At 39.5% G+C, this 25,252-nt stretch overlaps 2 protein-coding genes, 1 long non-coding RNA gene and 1 pseudogene across 4 annotated transcripts in view; 2 read left to right on the top strand and 2 right to left on the bottom strand.

Moving 5' to 3' along the window:
- Positions 1-1,886: 1,886 nt before the first annotated feature.
- Positions 1,887-9,583, bottom strand: chmp6b (charged multivesicular body protein 6b). Its single transcript, XM_084937041.1, has 8 exons — positions 9,222-9,583; positions 8,643-8,752; positions 6,696-6,783; positions 6,529-6,615; positions 6,378-6,443; positions 6,106-6,186; positions 5,908-5,980; positions 1,887-3,837 (listed from the first exon to the last, which is right to left on the bottom strand). The coding sequence occupies exons 1-8, from the start codon at positions 9,282-9,284 to the stop codon at positions 3,788-3,790; spliced, it is 618 nt and encodes a 205-aa protein (XP_084793167.1). The 5' UTR covers positions 9,285-9,583; the 3' UTR covers positions 1,887-3,787.
- Positions 9,584-12,196: 2,613 nt separating this feature from the next.
- On the top strand, positions 12,197-13,207 carry LOC146381102 (uncharacterized; annotated as a pseudogene).
- A 308-nt stretch (positions 13,208-13,515) lies between these two features.
- LOC146381101 (uncharacterized) lies at positions 13,516-25,108 on the top strand. 2 transcript variants are annotated; one of them, XM_084937031.1, is made up of 2 exons: positions 13,516-14,077; positions 17,470-21,856. In XM_084937031.1, the coding sequence occupies exons 1-2, from the start codon at positions 13,957-13,959 to the stop codon at positions 18,795-18,797; spliced, it is 1,449 nt and encodes a 482-aa protein (XP_084793157.1). In that variant the 5' UTR covers positions 13,516-13,956; the 3' UTR covers positions 18,798-21,856. The 2 variants fall into 2 exon arrangements, with proteins under 2 accessions (XP_084793157.1, XP_084793156.1); XM_084937030.1 differs by lacking the exon at positions 17,470-21,856 and adding an exon at positions 23,022-25,108 and having other exon boundaries at positions 13,523-14,077.
- The window catches only part of LOC146381100 (uncharacterized), a 2,298-nt gene continuing 754 nt past the window's right edge, over positions 23,709-25,252 (bottom strand). Inside the window, exon 2 of the long non-coding RNA XR_014800996.1 lies at positions 23,709-25,252. This exon is cut by the window's right edge and continues 252 nt beyond it. This is a non-coding gene — a long non-coding RNA (uncharacterized LOC146381100).

The raw sequence follows: 25,252 nt of genomic DNA, 5'->3' as shown, positions 1-25,252 counted from the left end.
TTTAATCTTTAATATTGATTCAAAAATATGACAAATCAGTTTGCAAACCATAAAACAGACCAATCATTGAGATTTATAATAACACAGATCATTAAACTTGTGCCTCCTACTCTGATGAAATTAAAGAGGATTGTGAGGGCTCGTCAACAGTCTCCCCTTCTTTTATAGCACTGATGAAATGCCAATCGTTACTTTAAAGATAAATCATGCAATTTTATAGAATTCGGTAAAGCACCACACCTCTGCACCCCCATTAGCACCACACTGTGCTATTAAAGTTTTCAATATCTTCACATTTAAATAAAATAAATTGACAAAAGGCTAAAACAATGTGGGTATGCAAATGATTGGATTACAACCCTCAATTTTTCACTGTCAGCGGAGCCTTTTTCATTCCAGATGGACACAAAAGCATTACTGTCATTTAATCGTTAAAGTGATCTGTGCAGGACAATCAAGCTCCTCCACACCAAAGCAGGAAACAAATTTCTTTGTATGCCATCATCTGACCCATTTCCCCTTGTGTGATGTGGGAAACAGGTTAAACATACACCGATCAGACGTAAAATGATGACCGCTGACAGGTGAAGTGAATACCTATCATATTCACTGATGGATATCCATGGAGGGAGGGGTTATATAAAGGAGCAAGTTAACATTTTGTCCTCAGGGTCAGGGCATCTCCAGTAGAGTGTTCCTCTATCAACAGTGGTCCAAGGAAGGAACAGAAGGCACACGGGGAATGAAGGCTGGCCCATGTGGTCCAATCCAACAGATGGATCTACTCAAATTCCTGAAAAACTTCATGCTGGTTCTGACAGAAAGGTGTCATAGTACAGAGTGAATCACAGTTTGCTGTGTGTGGGGATGCAGAGCTGCAGACCAGTCCGGCTGCCTGTGCTGACCCCTGTCCACTGTTAAAAGCACTAACCATGCGCACGCAAGCATGAACTGGACCACAGACCAGTGCAGGAAGGTGGCCTCGTCTGGTGAATTCCATTTTCTTTCACATCACGTGGATGGCTGGGTGCAAGGATATTGCTCACCTGGGGAAAACCTGGCACCAGCACGTCACCATGGAAAGAAGACAAGTCGGTGGAGGCAATGTGATTCTTTTGAGCAATATTCTGCTGGGAAACCTTGAGATGCTACTTTGACATGTAGCTTCTACCTAAGCATGGTTGGAAACCATGTACCTTCTTTCAGAGGAACAGCATTCCCTGATGGCCCCTTTCAGCATGATAATCCACCCTGCCACAAAAAAACTGGTTCAGGAATGGTTTGAGGAGCACAACAAGTTTGAGGTGTTGACTTGACCTCCGTATTTCCCAGATCTTAATCCAATTGGGCATCTCTGGGATGTGCTGGACCCCAGCACACCTTCAGGGATCTAGTTAAGTCCATGACTTGACAGGTTAGGGCTGTTTGGGGTGCAAATGGGGGACCAACACAATGCTATGCCTGATTGGTATATATTTAGAAAAATAAGGCGGCCCAAAATATTACATTTTAGTTACAAGATAACTTTCATCTGGATATGAGAGGGAAGCCCCACAGTAAACTGTGTACCTAATTCAGTTTTATTTACACAGCACCAGTTCAAAACAGTCATCTCAAGGTACTTATGTAAGGACCCTACAAAATTAGAGACAGAAGCTCAGTGATGAAAGAATCCCTTATAAGAAGCATTTGGAGATAGTGGAGAGAAGGACTCCCATTTATTCCAACACGTAGAGACCACCTGCCTTGGTCAGTTGTGAAGTGAGGAGAGAGAAAACTGGAGCATGGAGACCAGCAGCTTCAAAACTGAGTCATCTGCTGCCACCTTGTGTTCACTCACTGAATAACAATCTGAACAGTGATTTACAGGCAGTGAGATAACGAACGGCAATAAAAAAAACACTTTTATTGTAAAAAGAATATATAGAGGTACAATATCTGAGGCCATTTTAAGACAAGCAGTTTGCAGCAGGACTGGCGAATCGCAGACTGTCAGTATTAGTCATCAGTGTTTCTGTCTGTGAGATTAACTGATTTACAGATTAGTTAGCTGGATCTTCAAAGATGCACAAGCTTTAAGCCTTCTGGATCTAGGCCACCCTTCTTGCGCCACTTTAACATGAATATGTAAGAAAATCTAAAGCATCATACGCACACACTGAAATAATTAGTTTTGATCATACTTGATGGGTAAAGCCCCAGGTTCTGTCAAGTTATTACCTTGAAGAGATTACCAGCTGTTGTCTGGGCGTCAGAGGTAAGCCCACAGACGATATGATTAGCCCTTTCTCCAATGACACTGAACTAATCCACAAGGGGAGCAAGGAATTAGATTAGTTAAGCCGCTTGAAAAGGGGTCAGACTGAGATAATATTCTGTGAAACTGATGCAAATAGGTTTTTTTGTTTTGTTTTTTGGGGTACTTTAGGGTGGGTTGAGTAACTCAGAAAGCAAAGCCAGATGAAGAGAAGGCCTTTACGGTAAGAGAAAGACACCAAAGACTTTACAGAGAAAATGTTATGTTTCTGTTACACCTGCTTTAAAGGATCAGTTCACTCAAATCTCAAGAAAAACAACTTACCCCTCAATCCTGTTGCTAAATGCAAATGTTTTATAAGCAAAGATTTTTTAAAAACTAGCAGAAATTAGATCTAATCATCCCCTTTTGCAATCACAAATAAGTTAATACATGGAAGAAAAATGTCTATGTGAACTTGTCAGAGACCAATGATGGTCAGAGCTGTTGGCAATAGCTTCCCAGGCTTGTTTCTCTGTTATTACATTCACCGATCACTGATCCATCATCTATGTAACTATGTTTGCGGAGATGCTTGTTTTGCGCTCCTCAAGTTTTTGTTTCACCAGATGTGTGCATTTGTTGCAGGGAGGCTGAGTGGGAGATTTTACACAGATAAAAACAGGCTGAGTGCATTAGTAGAACGACATATCAAAGAAAGTAAAGAGCCAGGCAAATGTTAGGGTAAATAATTTATCGCCATATGTGAAGGAGGCTCTGTTCATGGTGAAAGTTGGAAATTAACTCCTCCATCATTTTGTTCTATGTGTTTAGGTCACAAAGTCTGCAATAAGGGTAGATAGGGCTAACTCCATTTACTCCAACTTGCTCAGGCTGGTATCAGTTACTGGTGAGCACACAGAGGGCAAACAAGATGACAGGAAGGTGGATCAGATCGCCAGATCACAGCACCATCATAACGTCTCTTCTGCATTTGTACCCCTCCCTCACAGGACAAACGACAGAACAGATATATGTATTCTACAGCAGGAAAAAAGCAATTTAATCTCAGCTGGACTTACTGCAGCTGTAAAGCAAAAAAACCTAAAAACTAAAAAAAAAATCACCACAATCTGAGAAACCATGGCAACACAGAACTGGATGCACTGAGGTAAATGTGTGTTTCTGTAATTTGGGTGAACTGGCTCTTTAAAAATATTACCCATCAGGTGAAGACATTTTGAGGGAGGAATTAAAATGACATATATACATGGCTTTAGGTCGCTGTATGTCAAATGACTGATGGTAAACACAGAGAACTAATCAACCAAAGGTTAGGCACGATAATCTGATCTCACAGGTCTTCATGGTTCAATCAGCATTTGTGACTGCGGTGAACCGGTCCTGACTCGCTTCACGTGTGAACCTGCAGCCCATGAGGAGAAACAGCCGCTGGATGGGGTGGAGGAGGCCCGGTTATCTGAGACTGGCTGCTGTCTTTGGGTCTTTGAGCAACCAGCTGCTGTCGGCTGAAGATCCTCAGTCATGCTCCTACAAAGCGAGCGCCTCTCGCTGCGGTTTCTTCTTGGGACGCTCCCGCTCTGAAACGAAGAGATTGACAGAGAAAGAAGCAGGATGAGGGGCCGTAGAGTCGTGACATGCTAAATCTTTATAGGTAATGTTACAGTATTTTACAGCATTTTAGTATGCTTTAGTGCTTGCTATTGTTTGCATACCATGTACACCAGTTATCTTCCTGAAGTTTTTCAAGTTTGGTTAACCAATGTATTATTTTATGCTCCAAGCTTTTTCCTCTGCTCAGACTAGTTTATTTTATTGAACTTTACTTACCAAAATTGTTTTAGTCTGTATTGTTTTATTTGATCTCACTGCAGTGAACTCATTTTTATGTAAAAATAAAACCCAAGTTCATTTTTCTTGAAGCCTGACCTGACAGCAGACACAACATCACCTTCATCTTGTCCAATAACATAAAACACACAACCTGGACCTGCTGTGAGATCACAGATCAAGTGCAGAAAGCTCACAGATCCAACAATGCAGAAACAAAACTGAGGTTTCAGCCACAGAGGCCTAGAGACAGGTCAGCGAACATATGGCAACAAGTGGTTGCTAAGGAAAAATTTGTATTTTTTGAATGGTTGACGAGGATTTGCTGGACATTTGCCGTCGGTAGAGTGAAACTGGATGCAAAGAAGCACATGGTGCTGCCCCAAAAGCCAAAAACCCTTATGGCCTGTTGTCAACCATTTAAAGAATTACAAACTTCTCTGTAGCGACCAGATGTTGGGTGTCACTGCCCAGGCCTAATTCCCCCAGTATCTACTGAGTACTAATCATGCTACAGTGACCATAGAGTATGTAATCTTGAAGAAACTCTGCCTATGAACTACCAAGGCTACCAAGATTCTTCACATATATACTCGGATTGATTAAACATTTACTTCAAATAAAGAGTACTTTTACCTTTTATGTGTATAGAAAGTGCATGTATGTAGGTCATTTTTAGGCACGTAAATCCAATGTAGCGTTTTCACGCTTATATGCATGTTACACACACATTTTAACGGTCCCCAGAGTGATTAAGCTTCAACAATTGACAGCCTTTTACTTCCTATCAGGTGTGCCTCTACCATCCCTCACCATTAACTGAGAGTCAAAGACCACAAAGATGGCAAAGAGACGGGAATCTTTCCAGACGTTTTGATTCAGCAGCAAAAGAACAATGATCGACACAAAAATCTGCAAACAGCTGCAGGGCAGGTTTTTGCCATTTATTTTAATAAAAACGTGATGTTAATAGGTGTAATAACCTCGCTTTCTGAGGACCTCTCTCTTCTGAGCTTTGCATTTAAGCATCTAATAAAGCGCAAACGTGACAAGAAGACACCTCATTAAAGACCTTTTTAAAGACGTGAGACAGCAGCGAGATTTAAGCTTCATCACACTGCATGTTTTAGTTTTAAACAGAGTGATAAGGTCACCGGGGCCCACGGTGACTCAGCACAACCTTTTAATAAAAGCATTCTATTTATTGACTCCTCTAAAATTACTTTCTGGTGGTGAAGTGTTTACAGTCGTGGAAAGAAGATATTACTGAGGTTTCAGCACAGCCTCTGCGATATGAAACACGATGGGAGGATGACTGCTGGATTTTTTCTATGAAGTGTCATGCACATATTCTAAAAGTCATTAGTAATAATGATAATAATAATAACATATTTTATTAATGGGTGCCTTTAAAGACTTTCAAGGTCACCTTACATTAGTACAACAAAATAAAACGTATGGAGAGGATCAGATAAATATGGAGGAGCGAGGTTATAAAGCGCTTTGAAAGTAAGAAGTGGGATCTTCAAATTTACACGCAGGTGAATTGGAACCCAATGGAGCTGTTTAAGAACAGCTGTTATATGTTCAGTGGATCTAATTCTGGATATAATATGAGCAGCTATATTTTGAACTAACTGCAGTTTGTGGAGAGATTTCTGAGATAGACCTTCTTAACCTGAGGGGAAGCTGTGACAACAGAGTTATCAATGGATAATGAAAGACTTCTGGTTGGAACTTTAGTCAGTTTTGCTTTTGCTTTTTGAACAGGAATGTGCAGCAGTGTGAACCTGGGATAGGAAAAACATGAGACAACAAACCTGGTTGCTCCTCCGCGGCCTCTGGAACTTCTGGCAGTTTGTCTGAAGGGACCTCAGGAAGCTCGACATCTCCCTGAGAGAAAGTTCAAAATCCGACAGGTCAGAACTCAGAATCAAAATGAAGAGCAGGGTGCTGCTTGCTAAAAGTGCGATCTAATCTTTTTCTTTTTTTTTTCTTTTAAAGCTGATTAAACTAACCTGAGTTATTGCCTCCAGTTCAGCCAGCACAGCATCTTCATCCTCCTGAGATAAGGAGCCGGCCAGCATGTCGTCAATTTGCTGCAGAGAGACGACAAGTTTTTAAAAAGTGAAATGACTGTGGATACGAACCAATTTTACATCTGTGAAATTTAATCTACAGAGATTTGAGAAATCCTTTTAAATTTTCACTCTCTCCATATCTACTTGCAGAATGAAGTCAAAGAGGCTAAAATACTAAATGAACCTGATTACCAGCTGGAAGGACCTACCCTTTGGTACTCAATGGCATCTTGAGTTTCATCCATAATCCGTTCTACTTCTTCAATAGACATCACCTGCAGCGAAAAAGAGTTGATAACAGCTCATGAATAACAGGTGATGAATTTTAAAAGCATCTGCAGGCCACATGTCATCACTTACCTCATGCATTTTCTTCAGGCATTCATTTCCAACTTTCAATCCATCGATGACTTTCCTTTCGATCTGGGCGAATTCCAGGTCTTGAACCTGAAACGAGGAGCACAGGGAGGAGCTGTGAGCGCCACCTAAACGCTGCTGAGTGTCAGTGCAGTTCGCCGATCGCTCACCATGCGCTCCAGGTTGCTTATCTGGTTCTCTGTCTTGTCCAAGAGTTGATCTTGATAGCGTTTCTTCTTCAGTAAGAGAAGAGCTTTCCTGTTCAAATAAACACGTTAAAGCTTGTAGTAAGGAGGGAGAAATATAAGAGATGATTGACAATCAAAAAAAAAAAGAGCGCTGCACAAAATGTCTCATCTTCCCAAATTCTTTTTGTAACAGTAAAAAAAACTCTCTTCTTTCCCATCTCCCATCCCATTTGCTTTCTTGCCACTATTAACTGGCTTTGGATTTACGTTTAGTTTCTGATTCTCTGTCCAAGCACCCTGAGCACATGTACCAACACTGCACATGTGCTCACAGTCAGCTGCAGTAGATAACCCAGAGAAAACAAAAGGAAGGTTGATAAAGAAGTTTGGAGAGAAGGTGATTTTTATCCAGTTCAGCCCTCTGTTAAACTGAATTTGGTGACAGTGAAAGGAAATATTTTGGATTCTTCAAAGCTGCTCAGACAAGCAAAACAACTGAAGACGTCAGCTTGATTTGTGTTTTTGTCAGGATATATGGTGTAGTTGAGAATGAAGAGAAAAGTGTTTCCCCTATGATAGACTTTGTTGAAATTTTTTAGAGAGAGAACCTGCAGCTCCCCCCGACCGTGCCCTCAGAGTGACCCCCACAAGCGGAGCCCCACCTCGGTCCATTATTTTGCACTTTCTGAGTTACAAGACTAGGAAAGAAATATTCAAAAAGCATGGCAAATGAAGTAGTTCCAATGGAAGGGTAAACAGATTAATATGGATCACGACCACGCACCTGATGTCCTCAAGCAGAGAAAGGCATGCATAGAAGCTAAAAGGATCCTAAACAGCAAGGGATAAGTTTCAGACCCCTTTTCCAGCGAAACTTCGAGCATTCTACCCAGACTGAACAACATTTTGCAATAGTGCTGAAAAGGCCATGAAGGACATGTCTGACTGGGGTCTCCCAGTGACTATTTACAAACCACCAGAGACGCTGATGGCACGGATCAAGAAATAACATGGACCACGAAAGGGAACAAGAGAGAAAGTGATGCACACCAGAGGACTTGGGACAAGTGAACCCTGTGTCAATCAAGGACAAACTGCAACAGTACAGAAGAGACCCACTTGAATGCAAGACCGGTAAAAGTATGATGTTGATGCATATTAACCAGTTACAGGCAGTGTTGGTCGAGTTACTTGAAAAAAGTAATTAGTTACTAATTACTGATTACTTCTCCAAAAAAGTAATCCCGTTATTTACTGATTACTTATTTTCAAAATGAATTAGTTACTTATAATTATATGCATCTGTCTTTGACTTGAAGACATTTTTTAACATTTAAACCTATTTTCTGCATATTCCAGCATATAAAATAAAATAATGTTTTGTGTTTACACTCGCTCTTTCAAATAGATGCAAAAAATAAAAAAAATCAAAGACTGATAAAGAAGTTTGAAGAGAAGGTGATTTTCATCCAGTTCAGCCCTCTGTTAAACTGAATTTGGTGACAGTGAAAGGAAATATTTTGGATTCTTCAAAGCTGCTCAGACAAGCAAAACAACTGAAGACGTCAGCTTGATTTGTGTTTTTTGCTATTTATTATTTTTTAAGGATTCTGCCTGAAATGAGGCAGCCCTAGCTACCCAAATAATGCATTTTAGAGTTTGTGACATAGCCTTCTCCAGCTTTAGAGACATCACTTAGAACAACATTTCAGAACTGCAGATTTCAAAACTTTATTTTTCTTCATTTTAATTTTATATTAATGAACTCTGGGAAGTCAGCTGCAAGAACAGTTGCAGGGAAGCTGTCCTTTCTGTCCTGAGTATTAAGCTCCCTATTGAGCAGTATTTATATATTTCATGCTGAGAACATATATGCCTTTACTCTCCTTTCAATCATTACTATGGTTTCATTGATTATACTGTACTCACTCTTTTTTGCCATCCTTCAGCAGCTGTTTGGCCAGAAGCCTCTCCTTCTCCAGCTGCACATTGATCTTCTTTTGATACTGCCTGAGCTTATCTCTTTGCTGTTTGAGTTGCTGAAATGAGGAAATAGAGACATGAACAAACCAAACACCTGCACTGCACTCAGATACGCTTCAAACTAATTCACCCATACCAACTTCTTGTTGATCCAGGTTTAGAAATAGTAGCAGTCTGCACAAACTACAGCAGCTATAATCTGATTATTACTGGCTGAGCTTACGTTAAGGTCCTCCGGTAATACCGGCATAGAAAAATAAGTACACTACAGTGTTAGAATTTGAATGACTTACAGTGTTTGCTTAAAGGACACTTTAAAGAACGAGTCGAGGAGGATTAAGCGGTTAAGTACATTAAGACAGAAGAGTAGACCCTGAATAATGATAACATTTAGATGTTTTGCTTTATAAAATATTGCTGGGGGCTACTCGATAACCGAAGTTGTTAAATTAGCACACAAGAGCTCGCTCTGTTTTACAGCACAGAATTCCAGGCTAACACTTCAGCTAGCTGTGTAACACTTACCAAAATCGCTTTGTCTTGTTCCGTCACTCGGGTTTGTTTCTTTTTTCCAAAAAGATTTCCCATTCTGGCACAGCATGCCAGCTAAAAGTCTCAACCAAAAAGCAAAAAAAGGAGGGCAAACTAGTTAAATGTAAAACTAAATTCAAGAGACAGACTTGTGAAGATTCTCCTCCATTATTTGTGTAGTCATCTGTGTCCACACCCACACCAGGAAGGACGGTGTCCCGGCAGGGACAGATACTTCTGGTATGACATTTGGTTAAAGCTCCCATTTAGAGCAAACTTATGACAGACCTGCCGTTATTTAACATGAAAATACTTTAAAATCACAGCTGTTTCGAGGGTAGAGCCGAGTAATCTTAAACACAGTTTAAAATAAAGAGATCCACCAGTTTCCACTGCCCTCCAGTGGTCAGACACAGAAACTACAGCGTGAACGTACAAAACTTCCGGTGTGGACTTTCAAAGTAGAGTGACAATACAAACAGTCACAGTAACCTGTGATAAAGGATTGGAAATTTGCATGTTAATTAATTTAACTTCCACAGATTGAGTATTTGGAGTGTGTTAGATTTGTGTGTTTTGTTTTTTTGTTTTTTTTACAAAAGTTTGAATTTAATTTAATCTTCATAATTTAAAAAATTTCCTAATGAAAATGAAAAAAGCAAATTAATTCTAGATGATTTTACCGTTCTCAAACAAATCTTTCTAGCACAGTTCTCTGCACCCAATGTTACACTCAAATTAATTATTAATAATTCAAACTCACATTTTTATAATTATGTTTTCACTCTAACATCTTCCTGATTCCTGTCCAAACATTCAGTCACGAGCTATTTAAAAGTGGCCATGTTTACTTTTTTAAAAAAAAAACTAGGTGTGAAAGTTTGGGTACAGAGTGCAGAAAATATGGATCAAATCAGGGTTTGGGAGTAATACACTGAAAAAAAAGGAACAAGACACAAATCATCAAACAGGAAGGACGCTCCTGCCGAAAAAATGTCAGGATATATGGTGTAGTTGAGAATGAAGAGAAAAGTGTTTCCCCTATGATAGACTTTGTTGAAATTTTTTAGAGAGAGAACCTGCAGCTCCCCCTGACCGTGCCCTCAGAGTGACCCCCACAAGCAGAGCCCCACCTCGGTCCATTATTGTGCACTTTCTGAGTTACAAGACTAGGAAAGAAATATTCAAAAAGCATGGCAAATGAAGTAGTTCCAATGGAAGGGTAAACAGATTAATATGGATCACGACCACGCACCTGATGTCCTCAAGCAGAGAAAGGCATGCATAGAAGCTAAAAGGATCCTAAACAGCAAGGGATAAGTTTCAGACCCCTTTTCCAGCGAAACTTCGAGCATTCTACCCAGACTGAACAACATTTTGCAATAGTGCTGAAAAGGCCATGAAGGACATGTCTGACTGGGGTCTCCCAGTGACTATTTACAAACCACCAGAGACGCTGATGACACGGATCAAGAAATAACATGGACCACGAAAGGGAACAAGAGAGAAAGTGATGCACACCAGAGGACTTGGGACAAGTGAACCCTGTGTCAATCAAGGACAAACTGCAACAGTACAGAAGAGACCCACTTGAATGCAAGACCGCTACAAGTATGATGTTGATGCATATTAACCAGTTACAGGCAGTGTTGGTCAAGTTACTTGAAAAAAGTAATTAGTTACTAATTACTGATTACTTCTCCAAAAAAGTAATCCCGTTATTTACTGATTACTTATTTTCAAAATGAATTAGTTACTTATAATTATATGCATCTGTCTTTGACTTGAAGACATTTTTTAACATTTAAACCTATTTTCTGCATATTCCAGCATATAAAATAAAATAATGTTTTGTGTTTACACTCGCTCTTTCAAATAGATGCAAAAATAAATAAAATCAAAGACTCAGCGGAAACCTGTCGCTCTTAAATCTATTTTCACCTGTTTAGCAGGAGTGGGGCCAGTGGAGGTTTGCCCGACGCTGCAGTGGTCATGTCAGTGGGAGGTTTCTCTGTGAATTTCACATTCCCGTGGCAGCGTGCTCGTTGCTTGCTCGGATTTGAAGTTTAATTTTTGCTGTAAAAAGAACTTTTCTTCCTATGCAGAGTGTACAGCGGACACTAATGTTTGTGTCACTTTTTATGGATTAAAACTTAAAGTAATGTAAGTACGTCCACACTTTAAACGCTGCATGGTTGTACTCTCTCCATCACTCCATATTATCCATTGTTAAACTACACACATCTGTTGCTGCCACGGACGTCGCTTACGTCATTGTCATGAGACACTCTCACAAGTAAAATCACGACAGTAATGCAGCGTGCTTACAGGAAAGTAACAGCAATATAATTACTTTTTTTGCAATAGTAATCCCTTATATTACGCGTTACTTGAGAAAAGTAATTGGATTGCAGTAAAGCATTACTTGTAACATTTTACTGCCCATGTCTGGTTACAGGTAACATAATCTGTTCTCCTTGAACTACCTACTGTTTTTTTCTTAAACTTTCCTGATTTCTGAAACAAGAGACAAGATAATGACAAGTAAAGAGAAAGGTGTAATATTTCTCTTTACTAATAAAGTTCTTCGCGACTGGGCTAAGTGTCCCCTTTTTTTGGAAATCAAAATATGGTCACCCTACCTTCAGCCCCTATCCTCTTTACAGGTCTGCCTAACTTCAGGTTCCAGCAGTTGGACCCTCCTGCAGCTGGGCAATGGTAGGCATTGTTTCACCTGCACCAGCACCACCTGTCATCCACCCATTCTCTGCTGTCGCACCTTTAAAACAGGAGATACTATCAGAAAACATCCAGCAACCTAGAACAGTAATGGGTAAGTTAACATAATGGTATTTTCAAAACAATTTTGCATAATTACTATTATTATTATTATTATTATTATTATTATTAATTCATGAATTAGTTCCTTACGTGATATATGAGCAACCAGTGACGTATTACTATTGTTTCCTAGAAATCTCTGAAGCTCTACCTTTGTTGATGCGGTTCTCACCAAGGAGTGCTCACACTGGACTTATAAAGACAGGTGGACGGGTTTTTGTGTTGGACCACACAACGCTGTCTCATGAAAGAGACAATAGACGACTTGATGCAAAAGCACCACGGGAAGAAGGACATCCTGAAGCTTGTGGATCAAGATTATGCAAACATGGTCCATGTTTCTGCTACAGATCCCGACAGCTGCACCCCACATTCAAACTGTACATATCCTGTTATGTGAAGCACTTAGGTAAACCTCTAAACATCAGTTCTTCTTTGAACACAAGCCCAGAAACAACTTCTGTAGGTTCAGCAACTGTGGCACTCTTCAACAGAAGGGAGTGACACAACTAATGTTCCTGTAGTCTTCCATGGAGCCAGCTGTCTTTAACCCACCTCCTCCTTCCCTGTCTACATCTCTCACACGAGACTCAATAGAGAAGATTATGGAAGGCATCTTAGAGAACCAACAGCAGCAGCAGCCTGAGGAAAAAAGGCAGACAAAGAGTAGCCTTGCCTGTAGTTAGCCCGAGTCCCAATATGAGACAGTTGGAGCCTCCATCCACTATAGTATTTCTATTGTTCAAAGAAGGTGCATCAAAGTTAAACTGCTAAGGGAATGATAACCCTAAAATACCCTTTTGTTCAGACAGAGGGAACTGGATGCTACCAAGAAGAGGGTGAAGGAAAGGATGGAGAAAAAGAGGAAAAGGCCAGAATCCCAACAGGCCACCTCTGCAGATTCTGCCACATGGACCTGAAACAGGGACCAAATAGCCCACACATTCATGTGGGCTTCCCTGAAGTGGCAGGGAAATACATCTACTGCCCTTCAAAGGTGTACTCTCTATACAGAGATAAAGGCATGGCCAAGGAGATGGCCTGGAAGAATTTGAGGAGTCTCCCTTCTATGAAGCAGAGAGACATAAATGGGTGGAAGAAAAAAGGAAATGAGGAAGAAACGGTTGATACTGTACATGAGAAAATTTTGTCCTAGTTGTGTTTCTTTTGTTTATATAAATAAAAACAGATTGTAAATATAAAATCAAATATTTAATCAATCTCTGTTTCCCTCTCTAGAGAAAACATAACATTTGGTTTTATTTTACAAGATAAGAATGATGTGTTGTAACATTATTTTGTGTATCAGCAAATTTTTTCATACACACAAAAAAAAACAATCCCCTAAGTATGTTATTTTCTTTTACAAACTTAAAATCTTAATGCTGGTTAATACTTTAACTTGTATTTTGAACGTACCCACCGGAAGTGTCAGTACGTCTCGTTATGTTGTGATGCACTTCTTGAGATCGGCCGTTAGAGGCCAGTAAACCATCGTGATAAAACGCACAGGTAAACCCTGGTCCGTCTTATTTTTTTTGCTCTTGTGTTTTAAAGGTTTCATGGTTTTCGAGGTGAGTGGATGACAACGTGGGTAAACTGCGTGAATGCAGCGCGAATAAAAGCCGGTGGAGATGCTGTGTGGAATGAAGAGGGAAGCTGTCCGTGCAGATGCCTGTTCAAAACACAGCAGACATCAATAATTCGTTTCCAAAATAATTCAGAAGAGCACGATCCCCCTTTGAGTACTTGAACACGTTCATGGATCAAAGTGAGACAGACAAATGTAACCAGCGCGTGTTTCACTGTGATCGGCGGTGATCGATTCTGCACAGGCCTGGTTCGTGTCACAGAAGCCTGCAGTTTATTTTAAAGAGGAGCCGACACCATGAATGAAGTGGATTATCTTGATCATAACAGAGCTGAGACTCTGCAGTTTGAAGAAAAGCCGGACATTAAACCTCCAGATGTTGAACAGCTGCAGGACGCTGATATAAACCAAACCGCTGGTAAGAATAAACACAGCTGGAATGCGAAGAAATCTGCTAACAGCTGATTCGCTGTGGGGCTGGGTGGAGATCACGATCGCACATCTTCTCACGATCTGCTAATCTCAATTTGTAAAAATAACAAAAGTATTTGCTATCAATCACTTTTTGTGTTCTCGGAGTTAAAAAGGCGGAACTCATCTGGGCATCGTGTAGCACCCGGCCGCTTCCTTTTTGAAAACTACCTTTGAGCAAAGAAAAAAATCTATATAACTTTCAAATGATATAAGTTGCAAACAAGAGATAAATGAAAAAAAGAAATACATATATACAAATAAACTTATCTGTTTTAAGGCTTATTGGGTTTTTATGCATTTCACTCCTTCCTTAAAATGTCTGACATTAATCTAAATGGTTTGTTTGGCTACATTAATTAGCAGATATACGCTCATTGGCCACTTTGTTAGGTACAGCTGTTTAATCACTCATTTATACAAATTTTTAAGCAGTCAGTCACATGGCAGCATCTCAGTGGTCAAGGCGACCTGCTGTTGAAACCGAGCATCAGAATGAAGGCGAAAGTTGATTTTGGTGACTTTAAACGTGGCATGGTCGTTTGTAACCGTCGCTCTGACTGAAACATTTTACAGACCTCCAGTTTTTTGGTTTCCTAAAAGCTCAAAGAAAAAGTACAACCAAATAAAAAAAAATGTTCTAAGCATTCAACTCTTTTTTTATTTTTATTTTTTTCTAGGAATTTCATTATAAAAATAAATATTATTAGTTCTTCTTCTTCAGCTTTTGAATGTCCTTACATAATTTTTCATGATTTTTGCTTTTAGATAGAAAAATATGGACGGTGTTCTCCCTAAAGTTAAGTTTAGTTCATGAAACAAAGATATTCATGGTATGAAAACATCACAGAGCAACATGCCTTCCCTATGTTTATGATTACATATAGGATTATGGGATAACCACTTTGTGTCTGTACACTTTAACATTCCAAGATTTCATCCTGGATCATGTAATGCAAAGCACCTCTCGCCACTTAATAACAGCAATGATCAGATTTCCCTTTAAACAATAAATGTCTTTCTGCATGCTCATAAATCTGTTTGCAGTGTATCAGGATCTGCTGAGGAAATTAGGTGAGCTTACAGCTGTTACAACATTTTCCAGTTCCAATAGAATATCAGTGTTTACGTTATGCTTCGGATTTATCTCCTGATGAGCTGATACATTCTTGGAGGAAAGTCTTGTGATGGGTACATCACAATTATAGGAGCTAATATATTACACTTAATTTTGTGTAAAATTTGTAGTCAGGAGTATTTCATGTTTTTGTTGAGGGTCACCAGTTTATTTAAAGGCTACTAAAAAAGTATTAATTTAATTGAGATTTTCTTCTACATGATTCATGAATAATATTCATATCAGGAGACTGCTGGCTAAGCCCGAAGAACTTTGAGCTTTTTCACTTTGAGAAACTTCAAAATGGAACCCGAAGTGTAGCAAGGAGCTCCGTCTTGCTGAGAAATTTGACCAAATCATTTTGACCCACGTTCCCCCTGACATCTCCATACTGGATGGCACTCTGAACCACAATCTTTTCATTGTGAAAGCATTGTTGTAACTGAATCATGATGGCATGCGCTTATATCAGATCTTATGCAAAGAAAGAAAGAAAAGGTTTTGGTGTCACAGGTGTGAAAGACCTCCTATATTCAATGAAAATAGGCAGTCTATTAAGCCATCATTATTTTGTCTCTAGCCATTTGAGTTTTTTGTTTTTGCTTCCTTTACTGTTTCATAAGTAATTATATCTAAGCTTTATTTTTACCACGTCCCCAAGATAAAGATCTGTGGTTTACCAAAATTTCAATTCAAAAAATGTTATTTATACAGCATCAAATCACAACAACAGTCGCCTCAAGGTGCTTTATATTGTACAATATAAAGCAATAATACATACAGAGAAAAACCCAACAACCATATGAATCCCTATGAACAAGGACTTTGGTGACAGTGGGAAGGAAAAACTCCCTTTTAACCGCCGCAACCGGTTGGGGTGAGAGGAGGAAAACAGGACAAAGACATACTGTGGAAGAGAGCCAGAGATTAATAACAAGTATGATTCAGTGCAGAGAGGTCTATTAACACATAATGAGTTTGAAAGGTGACTGAAGAAGAAACACCCAGTGCATCATGGGAATCCCCCGGCAGCCTACACCTACTGCAGCATAACTAAGGGAGGATTCAGGGATAAGATAAGTTTGAAGCCTAATCTTAAAAGTAAAGATTAAGTCCATCTCCTGAATCCAAACTGGAAGCTGGTTCTACAGAAGAGGGGAAAATGAAATTGATAAATTTGTGGTCCAAAGCTTCCATCCACTCATCATGGGCATGAAGTGTCATAGTGAATTTGGTCATTTAACAATTTGTTTGAATACTTATTTTTCCAGGTCTAGAATTACCGTACAGCATACATCTTTAATGATTAAAAAACAACAACAATTATGTGCACAACTTTGAATTTATTTTGGATTTTCTAAGCCATACAGGGTCATAAGTGTACATACAAGTTGAAATATGTACATTAATATTTGGTTAAATGTCCCTTAGCTAATTGCACCTTGACCAGACTTGTTATCCATCAACAAGCTTCTCACATAATTCAGGCTGGATTTTGACCACTCTTCTCAGCAGAATTGTTAGAGTTTATTTAAAACTGTTTGGTTTCCTGGCACAGATCCGAGTGTAAGCATAGTTCACAAAATTTCAAGTGGATGGATCTCTGGGCTTTGCCCATTCCAGAACCTTAATGTCAGCCTGGTTTATTCATCCCGATGCCAGTTTTGATGTGTTTCAGCCCATTATCCTGTTAGAACATTAACTGTGTCCCAATTTCAACCATCTAGCTGTTGATTTGAGGTGAAGTTGAAGAATTTGGAGGTAGTCTTCCTTCATTATTCCATTCTGTTGGTGGAATTTAGCACAGGCAGTAAAACAGCCTGATGACAATGAAACTGTCACGCACGAATCACCATGCATGACAGTTGGTACAGTGTTTCTGCAATGCCTCTATAAATTAAATTAATTCAAATAAATGAAATAAAATTAAACTGTGAACTCCGTTGTTGTTGTTGTTTTTTGTTTTTTTTTACTTTTAAAAGAACAGATCAAAGAAATTAAAAATTAAAAGCCCAAAATTACCATGACATTCACACCCATGAGAAGTGGATTTAAACTTCTTACCATTATTGTAATTGTTAGGGTGACTAGTGATGGATAGTGTTTCATTTTTGGTCTCAAAATAAACCCCACTGTAATTTGAATTTCAGATTTCAGAACAGTACTGAAATCAAGGTGAACATATAGAAGCCTACAGTCAGTGATGTACATGTATGTTTCAGTATTCCCCGCAGATGTCCAGCAGATGTTGGTGATTAAAGAAGAGCTACCCTGGACCCCCAGTCTGGACCAGCAGAATCTAGACCGCCTCCACATAAAGGAGGAGCATGAGGAGCTGTGGATCGATACAGGGGGAGCGCATCTTGCTGTTAGCACTAAGTGCACATTGTCTTCTATTTCTATGAAGTATGAAGATGAAAGAGAAGAAAAACCTCAGATTGTACAGCTTCATCAAAGTCAGACTGAAGACGATGCAGAAGCAGAAGCTCCAAACAGCAGCTCAGCTACAAAGATCAACAATGAAATTGATGAAAAGGATTGTAGAGGACCAGAAATCGCCGGGAACTCGAATCCAAATTTCCATTTCCAACTAAATGCTGTTGAGAAGGCCCCAGACTCTTCTGAAACAGACATTAGTGATGGAGATGATTGGCAGGAGCCTTTGTCTGATGCTGGACCTGCAAACGAAGATGGTGACAGTGGTTGCCCTATACCTAAATCAAACTTGAAAACTCTGAAATCACTGAAAAGCAATTTTTCTTTTCAGAGAAGGAAGACATGTCATTCATTCAAAAGGCCTTATGGCTGTTTGGCTAATGAGAAATTTAACAGAGTGAAACAAAGTGAATTTTCAAAGATGATAGTCAACACAGGAGAAAAAACATTTACCTGTGGTGTTTGTGCAAAAAGATTTAAACAGAAACAAAATCTGAAGACACATATGAGAGTCCACACAGGTGATAAACCATATAACTGTGATTTTTGTGGAAAAGACTTTAGACATCACTATAGTTTTAAAGTACACATCAGAATCCATACTGGGGAAAAACCGTTTGTTTGTGGCATTTGTGGTGAAAAATTTAGAAAAAAGCAAAATCTCAAACGCCACATGAGGGTTCACACAGGAGAGAAACCATTCAGCTGTGTTGTCTGCGCAAAAAGATTTACACAGCAGGGCGTTCTGAAGAGACATATGAGAGTTCACACGAGAGAGAAACCATTTGGCTGCAATCTGTGTAATAAAATGTTTACACAGCAGGGGGTTCTGAAGAGGCACATGAGAGTGCACACAGGAGAGAAACCATTCAGCTGTGGTGCATGTGGGAAAAAGTTTGTGCATCAACATGACCTCAAAATACATATCAGAGTCCACACTGGAGAGAAACAGTTCAGCTGTCCTGTGTGTGAAAAGCGATTTACTCAGCAGGGAAGCCTCAAGAGACACATGAGGGTGCACACTGGAGAGAAACCATTTGGTTGTAATGTGTGTGGGAAAACTTTTACTCAACAGGGAAGTCTAAATAGGCACACGAGAAGCCACACACAGTAGACATTGTACTGGGTCTTAGTACTATTTGAAACAGTTTTAACCAACCAATCTGTGTTTGTTAAACCTGAGATGAGATAAACTTGAGGATTTCTGATTCACAAAGAAAGTTAACTTAAACTGAGTGAGACTCTGTACACTAAACCTACTCACTGACAAGTTTTCTTTAACAAACTGACTCATTTCCTTATTCCAAAAGTTGCTATCAAACCACTTGGTGGAGCAAATGAATTGGACAAGTTTACATTTTATAAACACTAAAATGCTGATTAGGTGTCAATTCACTATCTTTTTATTTACCATGATGGCTTTTTAATTTTTCAGTGGTCAATTTGTATGAGTGAAGAAAGTGAATATCTCACTTATTTATTATCAGCTAAGAATTATAGTGGCTTGCAAAAGTATTCGCCCCCCTTGAACTTCCCCACATTTTGTCACATTACAGCCACAAACATGAATCAATTTCATTGTTTGTGAACAGCAGTTTTCAGATCTTGCCACAGATTCTCGATTGGATTTAGATCTGGACTTTGACTGGGCCGTTCTAACACATGGATATGTTTTGTTTTAAACCATTCCATTGTTGCCCTGGCTTTATGTTTAGGGTCGATGTCCTGCTGGAGGTGAACCTCTGCCCCAGGATTCCAAGATCGCCCTGTATTTGGCTCCATCCATCTTCCCATCAACTCTGACCAGCTTCCCTGTCCCTGCTGAAGAGAAGCACCCCCAGAGCATAATGCTGCCACCACCATATTTGACAGTGGGGATGGTGTGTTCAGAGTGATGTGCAGTGTTAGTTTTCCACCACACAAACGGGACTTCTTGTGGTTTTCTGTTAACAATGGCTTTCTTCTTGCCACTCTTCCGTAAAAGCCAACTTTGCGCAGTGCACGACTAATAGTTGTCCTATGGACAGATTCCCCCACCTGAGCTGTAGATCTCTGCAGCTCGTCCAGAGTCACCATAGGCCTCTTGGCTGCATTTCTGATCAGCGCTCTCCTTGTTCGGCCTTTGAGTTTAGGTGGATGGCCTTGTCTTGGTAGGTTTACAGTTGTGCCATACTCCTTCCATTTCTGAGTGATCGCTTGAACAGTGCTCCATGGGATGTTCAAGGCTTGGGAAATCTTTTTGTAGCCTAAGCCTAAATTTCTCAATAACTTAATCCCTGACCTGTCTGGTGTGTTCTTTGGATTTCATGGTGTTGTTGCTCCCAATATTCTCTTAGACAACCTCTGAGGCCGTCACAGAGCAGCTGTATTTGTACTGACATTAGATTACACACAGGTGCACTCTATTTAGTCATTAGCACTCATCAGGCAATGTCTATGGGCAACTGACTGCACTCAGACCAAAGGGGGCTGAATAATTACGCACACCCCACTTTGCAGTTATTTATTTGTAAAAAAATGTTTGGAATCATGTATGATTTTCATTCCACTTCTCAAGTGTACACTACTTTGTGTTGGTCTTTGTATTGGTGGAATTCCAATAAAATTGATTCATGTTTGTGGCTGTAATGTGACAAAATGTGGGAAAGTTCAAGGGGGCTGAATACTTTTGCAAGCCACTGTAAATCCATCTTTCTAACTGTGAGAGTCTTTGAATATTAATGCAGGTGTCAGACTGTCAGCCCGTTAGTTAAATTAGACTGGAAACAGTGTACATTACTATAGAATCATTGTTTACATCAAAATCACCTGTATAAAGTTTCAAAGTGTTGTCATGTGTACAGAAGAAATAGCATTTCTCTGTGCAATGAAATTCTTCCTTTGCTGTCCACACACCAATGCCAAGTTAGGTAGGGTTGAAGGAGCAAGATAAATAAGGTTACAAATAAGACAAGATATTAAGATAAATAACATAAAAAAATAAGGATAAAAAATAGTGAAAGATAAATAAGTACAAAAAAAAATAAGTGAAGACAAGTAAGGTATGCAGATGTCAATGTAAATGGATGTACAAAGGAGCTTAATGTGCAAAATGAACTTGCGTGCAAATTGCAGTTGAGGTAGGTCAGCTGTTCAGGAATCTGATAGGAGTAGAAGGAGTTGTTGAATCGGGATGTTCTGGATTTCACACTTCTAAACCTTGGTATCGAGAGCAGAAGTGTGAACAGTCCGTGTTGAGGCTGTGTGGGGACTTTGAGGATGGAGGCAGCTCTCCTCTGGACTCTGTGATGGTAGATGCTCTGCAGAGAGGGCGATCTTCTCTGCAGTTGTTATCACTCTCTGCAGGCGTTTGCAGTCCATAGCAGTACTGCTGCCGTACCACGCAGTGATGCAGCTGGATAGTGTGCTCTCCACAGTGCAGCTGTAGAAGCTGCTGAGGATCTTGGGCAACAAACTAAATTTCCTCAGCCTCCTCAGGAAATACAGCCGCTGCTGAGCCTTCTTGACCAGCTGTGTGGTGTTCAGTGTCCAGGTGAGGTCCTCACTGATGTTTACTGTGTTGTAATCAATCACACTGTTAGAAAGATGTCTGTCACAGCTAGATCTTGGAGAAAATCTCAGTGAACATGAGACTGAAATAACTTAAAACTGTAAAACTGAACAAAATGTGTTGTTAAAGTGACTTTTAAAATCCAGCTGCAAACAGTCTGATTGTAATCTAATTACATTTCATATTGAAGTGTGTCCACAGGTTGGAATTCAGTCATTAATTGACGTAAAATACCAGTTTAAAGTTTCATTATCTGAAATTCAGAATCGGACCCACCAAGACTGTCGACCCAGAACCAGAACTGGATCAGCAGATCATTTCCCAGTCAGACTATGTTTTTATGGCAGGATGGATCCAAAATGGATCGGGGATTCAGACTGGATCACACCTGGATCTGGTTTGGCTCCGGTCATTGCCTAGCTTATCCCGTCCAGATCTGTTATTGATTAGTTATCTTGTCAAAAAGTCAATGCAGCTAGCAGCCTGGGCCATGCCGTGTCATGTTTAACTTCTTTGATGGATTTCTTGTTTTCTTTTAATTAAACCTGTACATTGTAAGTTAATAGTTCTTAGTGTGTAAGATGTCTGTGGTGATAAAAATAAAGATGTATTTTTTCAAGCAACATAGCTACAGTTGTCTTTTGTTGTTGTTGTTGTGTACAAAGAATACAGAATCAAAAAATTAAAGTCTAAGGTTCAGGTTTTTGACATTTTTATGGTAATTAAATTATTTCCCTTTTTGTTACGGATTAGGTGACTTGAAGTTGAGAGAAAGAATATAATTTTACTAAACAGCACATGAAACTCTCAAGTTACTTTATTTTTGTATGTGGATTTAGTCTTTTTGTTTTCTGCTGACAGTAGTCACTAACAAGTTTACTGGTTATCGAGGCGAGCTGCTGGAAATATGCTCTGGTCAGTTGGAGATACTTTTATGTTGCTATATGTATTTTTATCTTTCACATTGCCACCAACCTAATGACCCACATCTTTTCACAACAACCATAGCCAGGCCTGGAGCTAATTGAATAAGAAATAATTTGGTCTTGTTATTGTTAAAAAGTAAATATTCAAAGAGAAAAAAAAGATTATTTTTTTAAATGGACTGCTCTTTTGTTTCAGTTTTAGAAATTTTTTGATAACTTAACAGCTTGTCAAAAGAACTAAACCCTTTCAGGTCTTTCAATATTTTTTTTAAAGAAAACATATTCTTCAGTCCAGAAATAAACAAATAACAAATACAGTAGAAGCATGTGCCGTTTCCATAGTGTAGTGGTTATCACGTTCACCTAAGATGTGAAAAGTCCCTGGTCTGAAACCAGGCGGAAACATGCTTCTTTGCTTATGCGTCCTGATACAAAAGTGTCTGACTGGAGGTACTGCTTTATCTTGTGGGGTTGTACTGCTGTTTGGGAAACAAAGAAGAGAAAGTATTCAAATCTGGTACAGGGCTCTGGTGTTTTCTGCCTTTGGAAGCTCTTTAAGAATGGAAAAGCACTTTTAGTATTTGGCATTTGGAAGTTAATGACAAACACTAATAGTGCTTTCACAGCTGGAAATAATCATATTTGTTGCAGGTCATGTAGTTATATGTTGAATTTGGAAGGCTTGATTTAAAAAAAAAAAAAAATTGTTAATTTATTTTCACATTAGATTCTTGTTCAAGCACTTTATGATACTACAGCAGTTGGCATCAGTGTGCACCATCACCATGTATACAAATTCTTCTGCTGACCACAAGAATATGGAATCACAGTTGTCCCGTGTCTGTTTTTGTGTTCTCTGCAGATGTCCAACAGCTGTTGGTGATCAAAGAAGAGGTTTCCCATGAATGGAGCAACAGTCCGGACCAGAAGGGCCCAGAGCTTCTCTTTAAAAAGGAGGAACAAGATGAACTCAGAAACAGTGAGGTGGGAGAGCCGCTTAATGATCTAACAAAGGCTGATATCATCAGGTTCCAACTCACTGCTGGTCCTGTGAAGACTGAAAACGATGAAGAGAAGCCTAACTCTTTACTTCTCCTTCAGAATCAAATGGGAGAGGCAGAGCCTCCACTTTGCAGCTTAGCTAAACAGATAAAAACAGAAAGTGATGGAGAGGACCGTGAAGGACCTGGACCTGGATCATGGAACCCAGATCCAAATACTGATGAGAAGGCTTCAGACTCTTCTGCGACTGACGTCTCAGATGATGATGATGATAGTGACGATGGTGGTGGTGATTGGCAGGAACCTTTGTCAGATTCTGGACCTCCAAATGATGATGGTGAAAATAATCAGGGAACTCCTACATCAAGTGCAAATGGACTCAAATCTCCAAAAAGCAAAAGGCCTGTTCAGAGGCTCATGACAAGCCATTCAATGGAAACTTCCTCCAGGCATTTGGGAAATGTAGATTCACCCAGACAAGACAGACAATTTATCTGTGGTATTTGCGGAAAACGATTTACACAAAAACAAAATCTTAAGACACATATTCGAATTCACACTGGTGAAAAACCATTTCATTGTGATTTTTGTGGAAAGCGTTTTCGACATCTCTATAGTTTCAAGGCGCACATCAGAATCCACACAGGAGAGAAACCGTTTGTATGTGACATCTGTGGTGAAAGGTTTACACAACAGCAAAATATCAAGAGGCACATCAGGGTTCACACAGGTGAGAAACCATTCGGTTGTGGGGTTTGCACAAAAAGATTTACACAACAGGTGGACCTGAAGAGACATATGAGAGTTCACACAAGAGAAAAACCATTTGGTTGTGATCTTTGCAGTAAAAGATATAACCGGAAAACACAATTAAGTGCACACATGAGAGTTCACACAGGAGAAAAACAGTTTGCTTGCGACATTTGTGGTAAAAGGTTTAACCGGATGGCGCTTGTTAAAGCACACACAAGAGTTCACACAGGAGAGAAACCATATGGCTGTGATGTTTGTGGCAAAAGATTTAACAGGAAATCACATCTCAAAGCCCACACAAGAGGCCACACGGGAGAGAAACCACATGGTTGCGATGTCTGCGGCAAAAACTTTGTACATCAGCGCGATCTCAAGATCCACATCAGAGTTCACACCGGAGAGAAACAGTTTAGCTGCACTGTATGTGGGAAGAGATTCACCCATCAGGGAACTCTGACGAGACACATGAGAGTCCACACTGGAGAGAAGCCATTTAGCTGTGGTGTTTGTGGTAAAACGTTTACTCAGAAGGGAAATCTAAACAGACATGTGAAAACCCACACGGAGTAACAGCTTTGAAGGTTCCGTGAATGCACTTACCTGCTAATGAATAAGTTGGATGGATCTTTTTTGTTTGTTTGTTTGGTCATTAATTATGTCTGCTCACGCTATTGGCTGCTTTGAAGGATGCCCTGAACTGTATGAAAAAATAGAGACTATGGCTGGTGACATTTATAGTAAGGGTGGTACCATGTGCTCGAAGTGATTCAAGCTATATTGTAATTGGGAAATATATTACTTGAATTCCAGATATCATTTATTTATACATTTTCTATATCCAAGGTACATAACCATGTTTAGTCATGATATTTTTAATAATAATCTATGCTTGAGCATTTTGTTTTTCCATATACACCAGAACTCGGTGGGTGGGTGTGCACCAAAATAAGTTTGGATCAGCATACCACAGTCAAACAGCAGCTATGTGGTGTTGGATTACACAGAACCAGATGGACACATCTACTCCTGATAGCTTTTCTGGTATGGAGTATATCAACTAATGTTATTTAGGTTTTAATTTTGCATTTAATTTCAACTCCTTATTGTATTTAGATTTTGTATTTAATCGCTTTCTTTTTTAGTTGCTCTAACAGTAACTTGCCAACTTGATTAATAAAATATTTATTCTTTTTATTCTTCTTCTTGTGCTTTTTACTTAAAGCATGATGTCATCAATTATCATCATTTTTTACAATGCTTATAACCTGTGGCATTATTGGATATAACTATTATGAAGGACAGAAACAGGATCTTGGGTTGAAGATGGTGTTGAATTGC

Source organism: Perissodus microlepis, chromosome 8 (genome assembly GCF_051167445.1).
Source record: "Perissodus microlepis isolate ML-2025 ecotype Zambia chromosome 8, ASM5116744v1, whole genome shotgun sequence".
In the NCBI taxonomy this organism is placed as follows: Eukaryota; Metazoa; Chordata; class Actinopteri; order Cichliformes; family Cichlidae; genus Perissodus; species Perissodus microlepis.
Note: the sequence above shows the minus strand (reverse complement) of the source record. Positions and strands in the feature narration are given on the sequence as shown.

Bases quoted from the DNA above. Each gene is read 5' to 3' on its own strand.
- chmp6b (XM_084937041.1), bottom strand. From the start codon at position 9,284: ATGGGAAATCTTTTTGGAAAAAAGAAACAAACCCGAGTGACGGAACAA. The intron at 6,444-6,528 runs GTAAGTGATGAC...TTTTCGCTGCAG, and splicing joins GCCTGAAGAAAATGCATGAG to GTGATGTCTATTGAAGAAGT. The intron at 3,838-5,907 runs GTTTGTTGTCTC...TCTTCGTTTCAG, and splicing joins GGCCGCGGAGGAGCAACCAG to AGCGGGAGCGTCCCAAGAAG.
- LOC146381101 (XM_084937030.1), top strand. From the start codon at position 13,957: ATGAATGAAGTGGATTATCTTGATCATAACAGAGCTGAGACTCTGCAG. The intron at 14,078-23,021 runs GTAAGAATAAAC...TGTTCTCTGCAG, and splicing joins TGATATAAACCAAACCGCTG to ATGTCCAACAGCTGTTGGTG.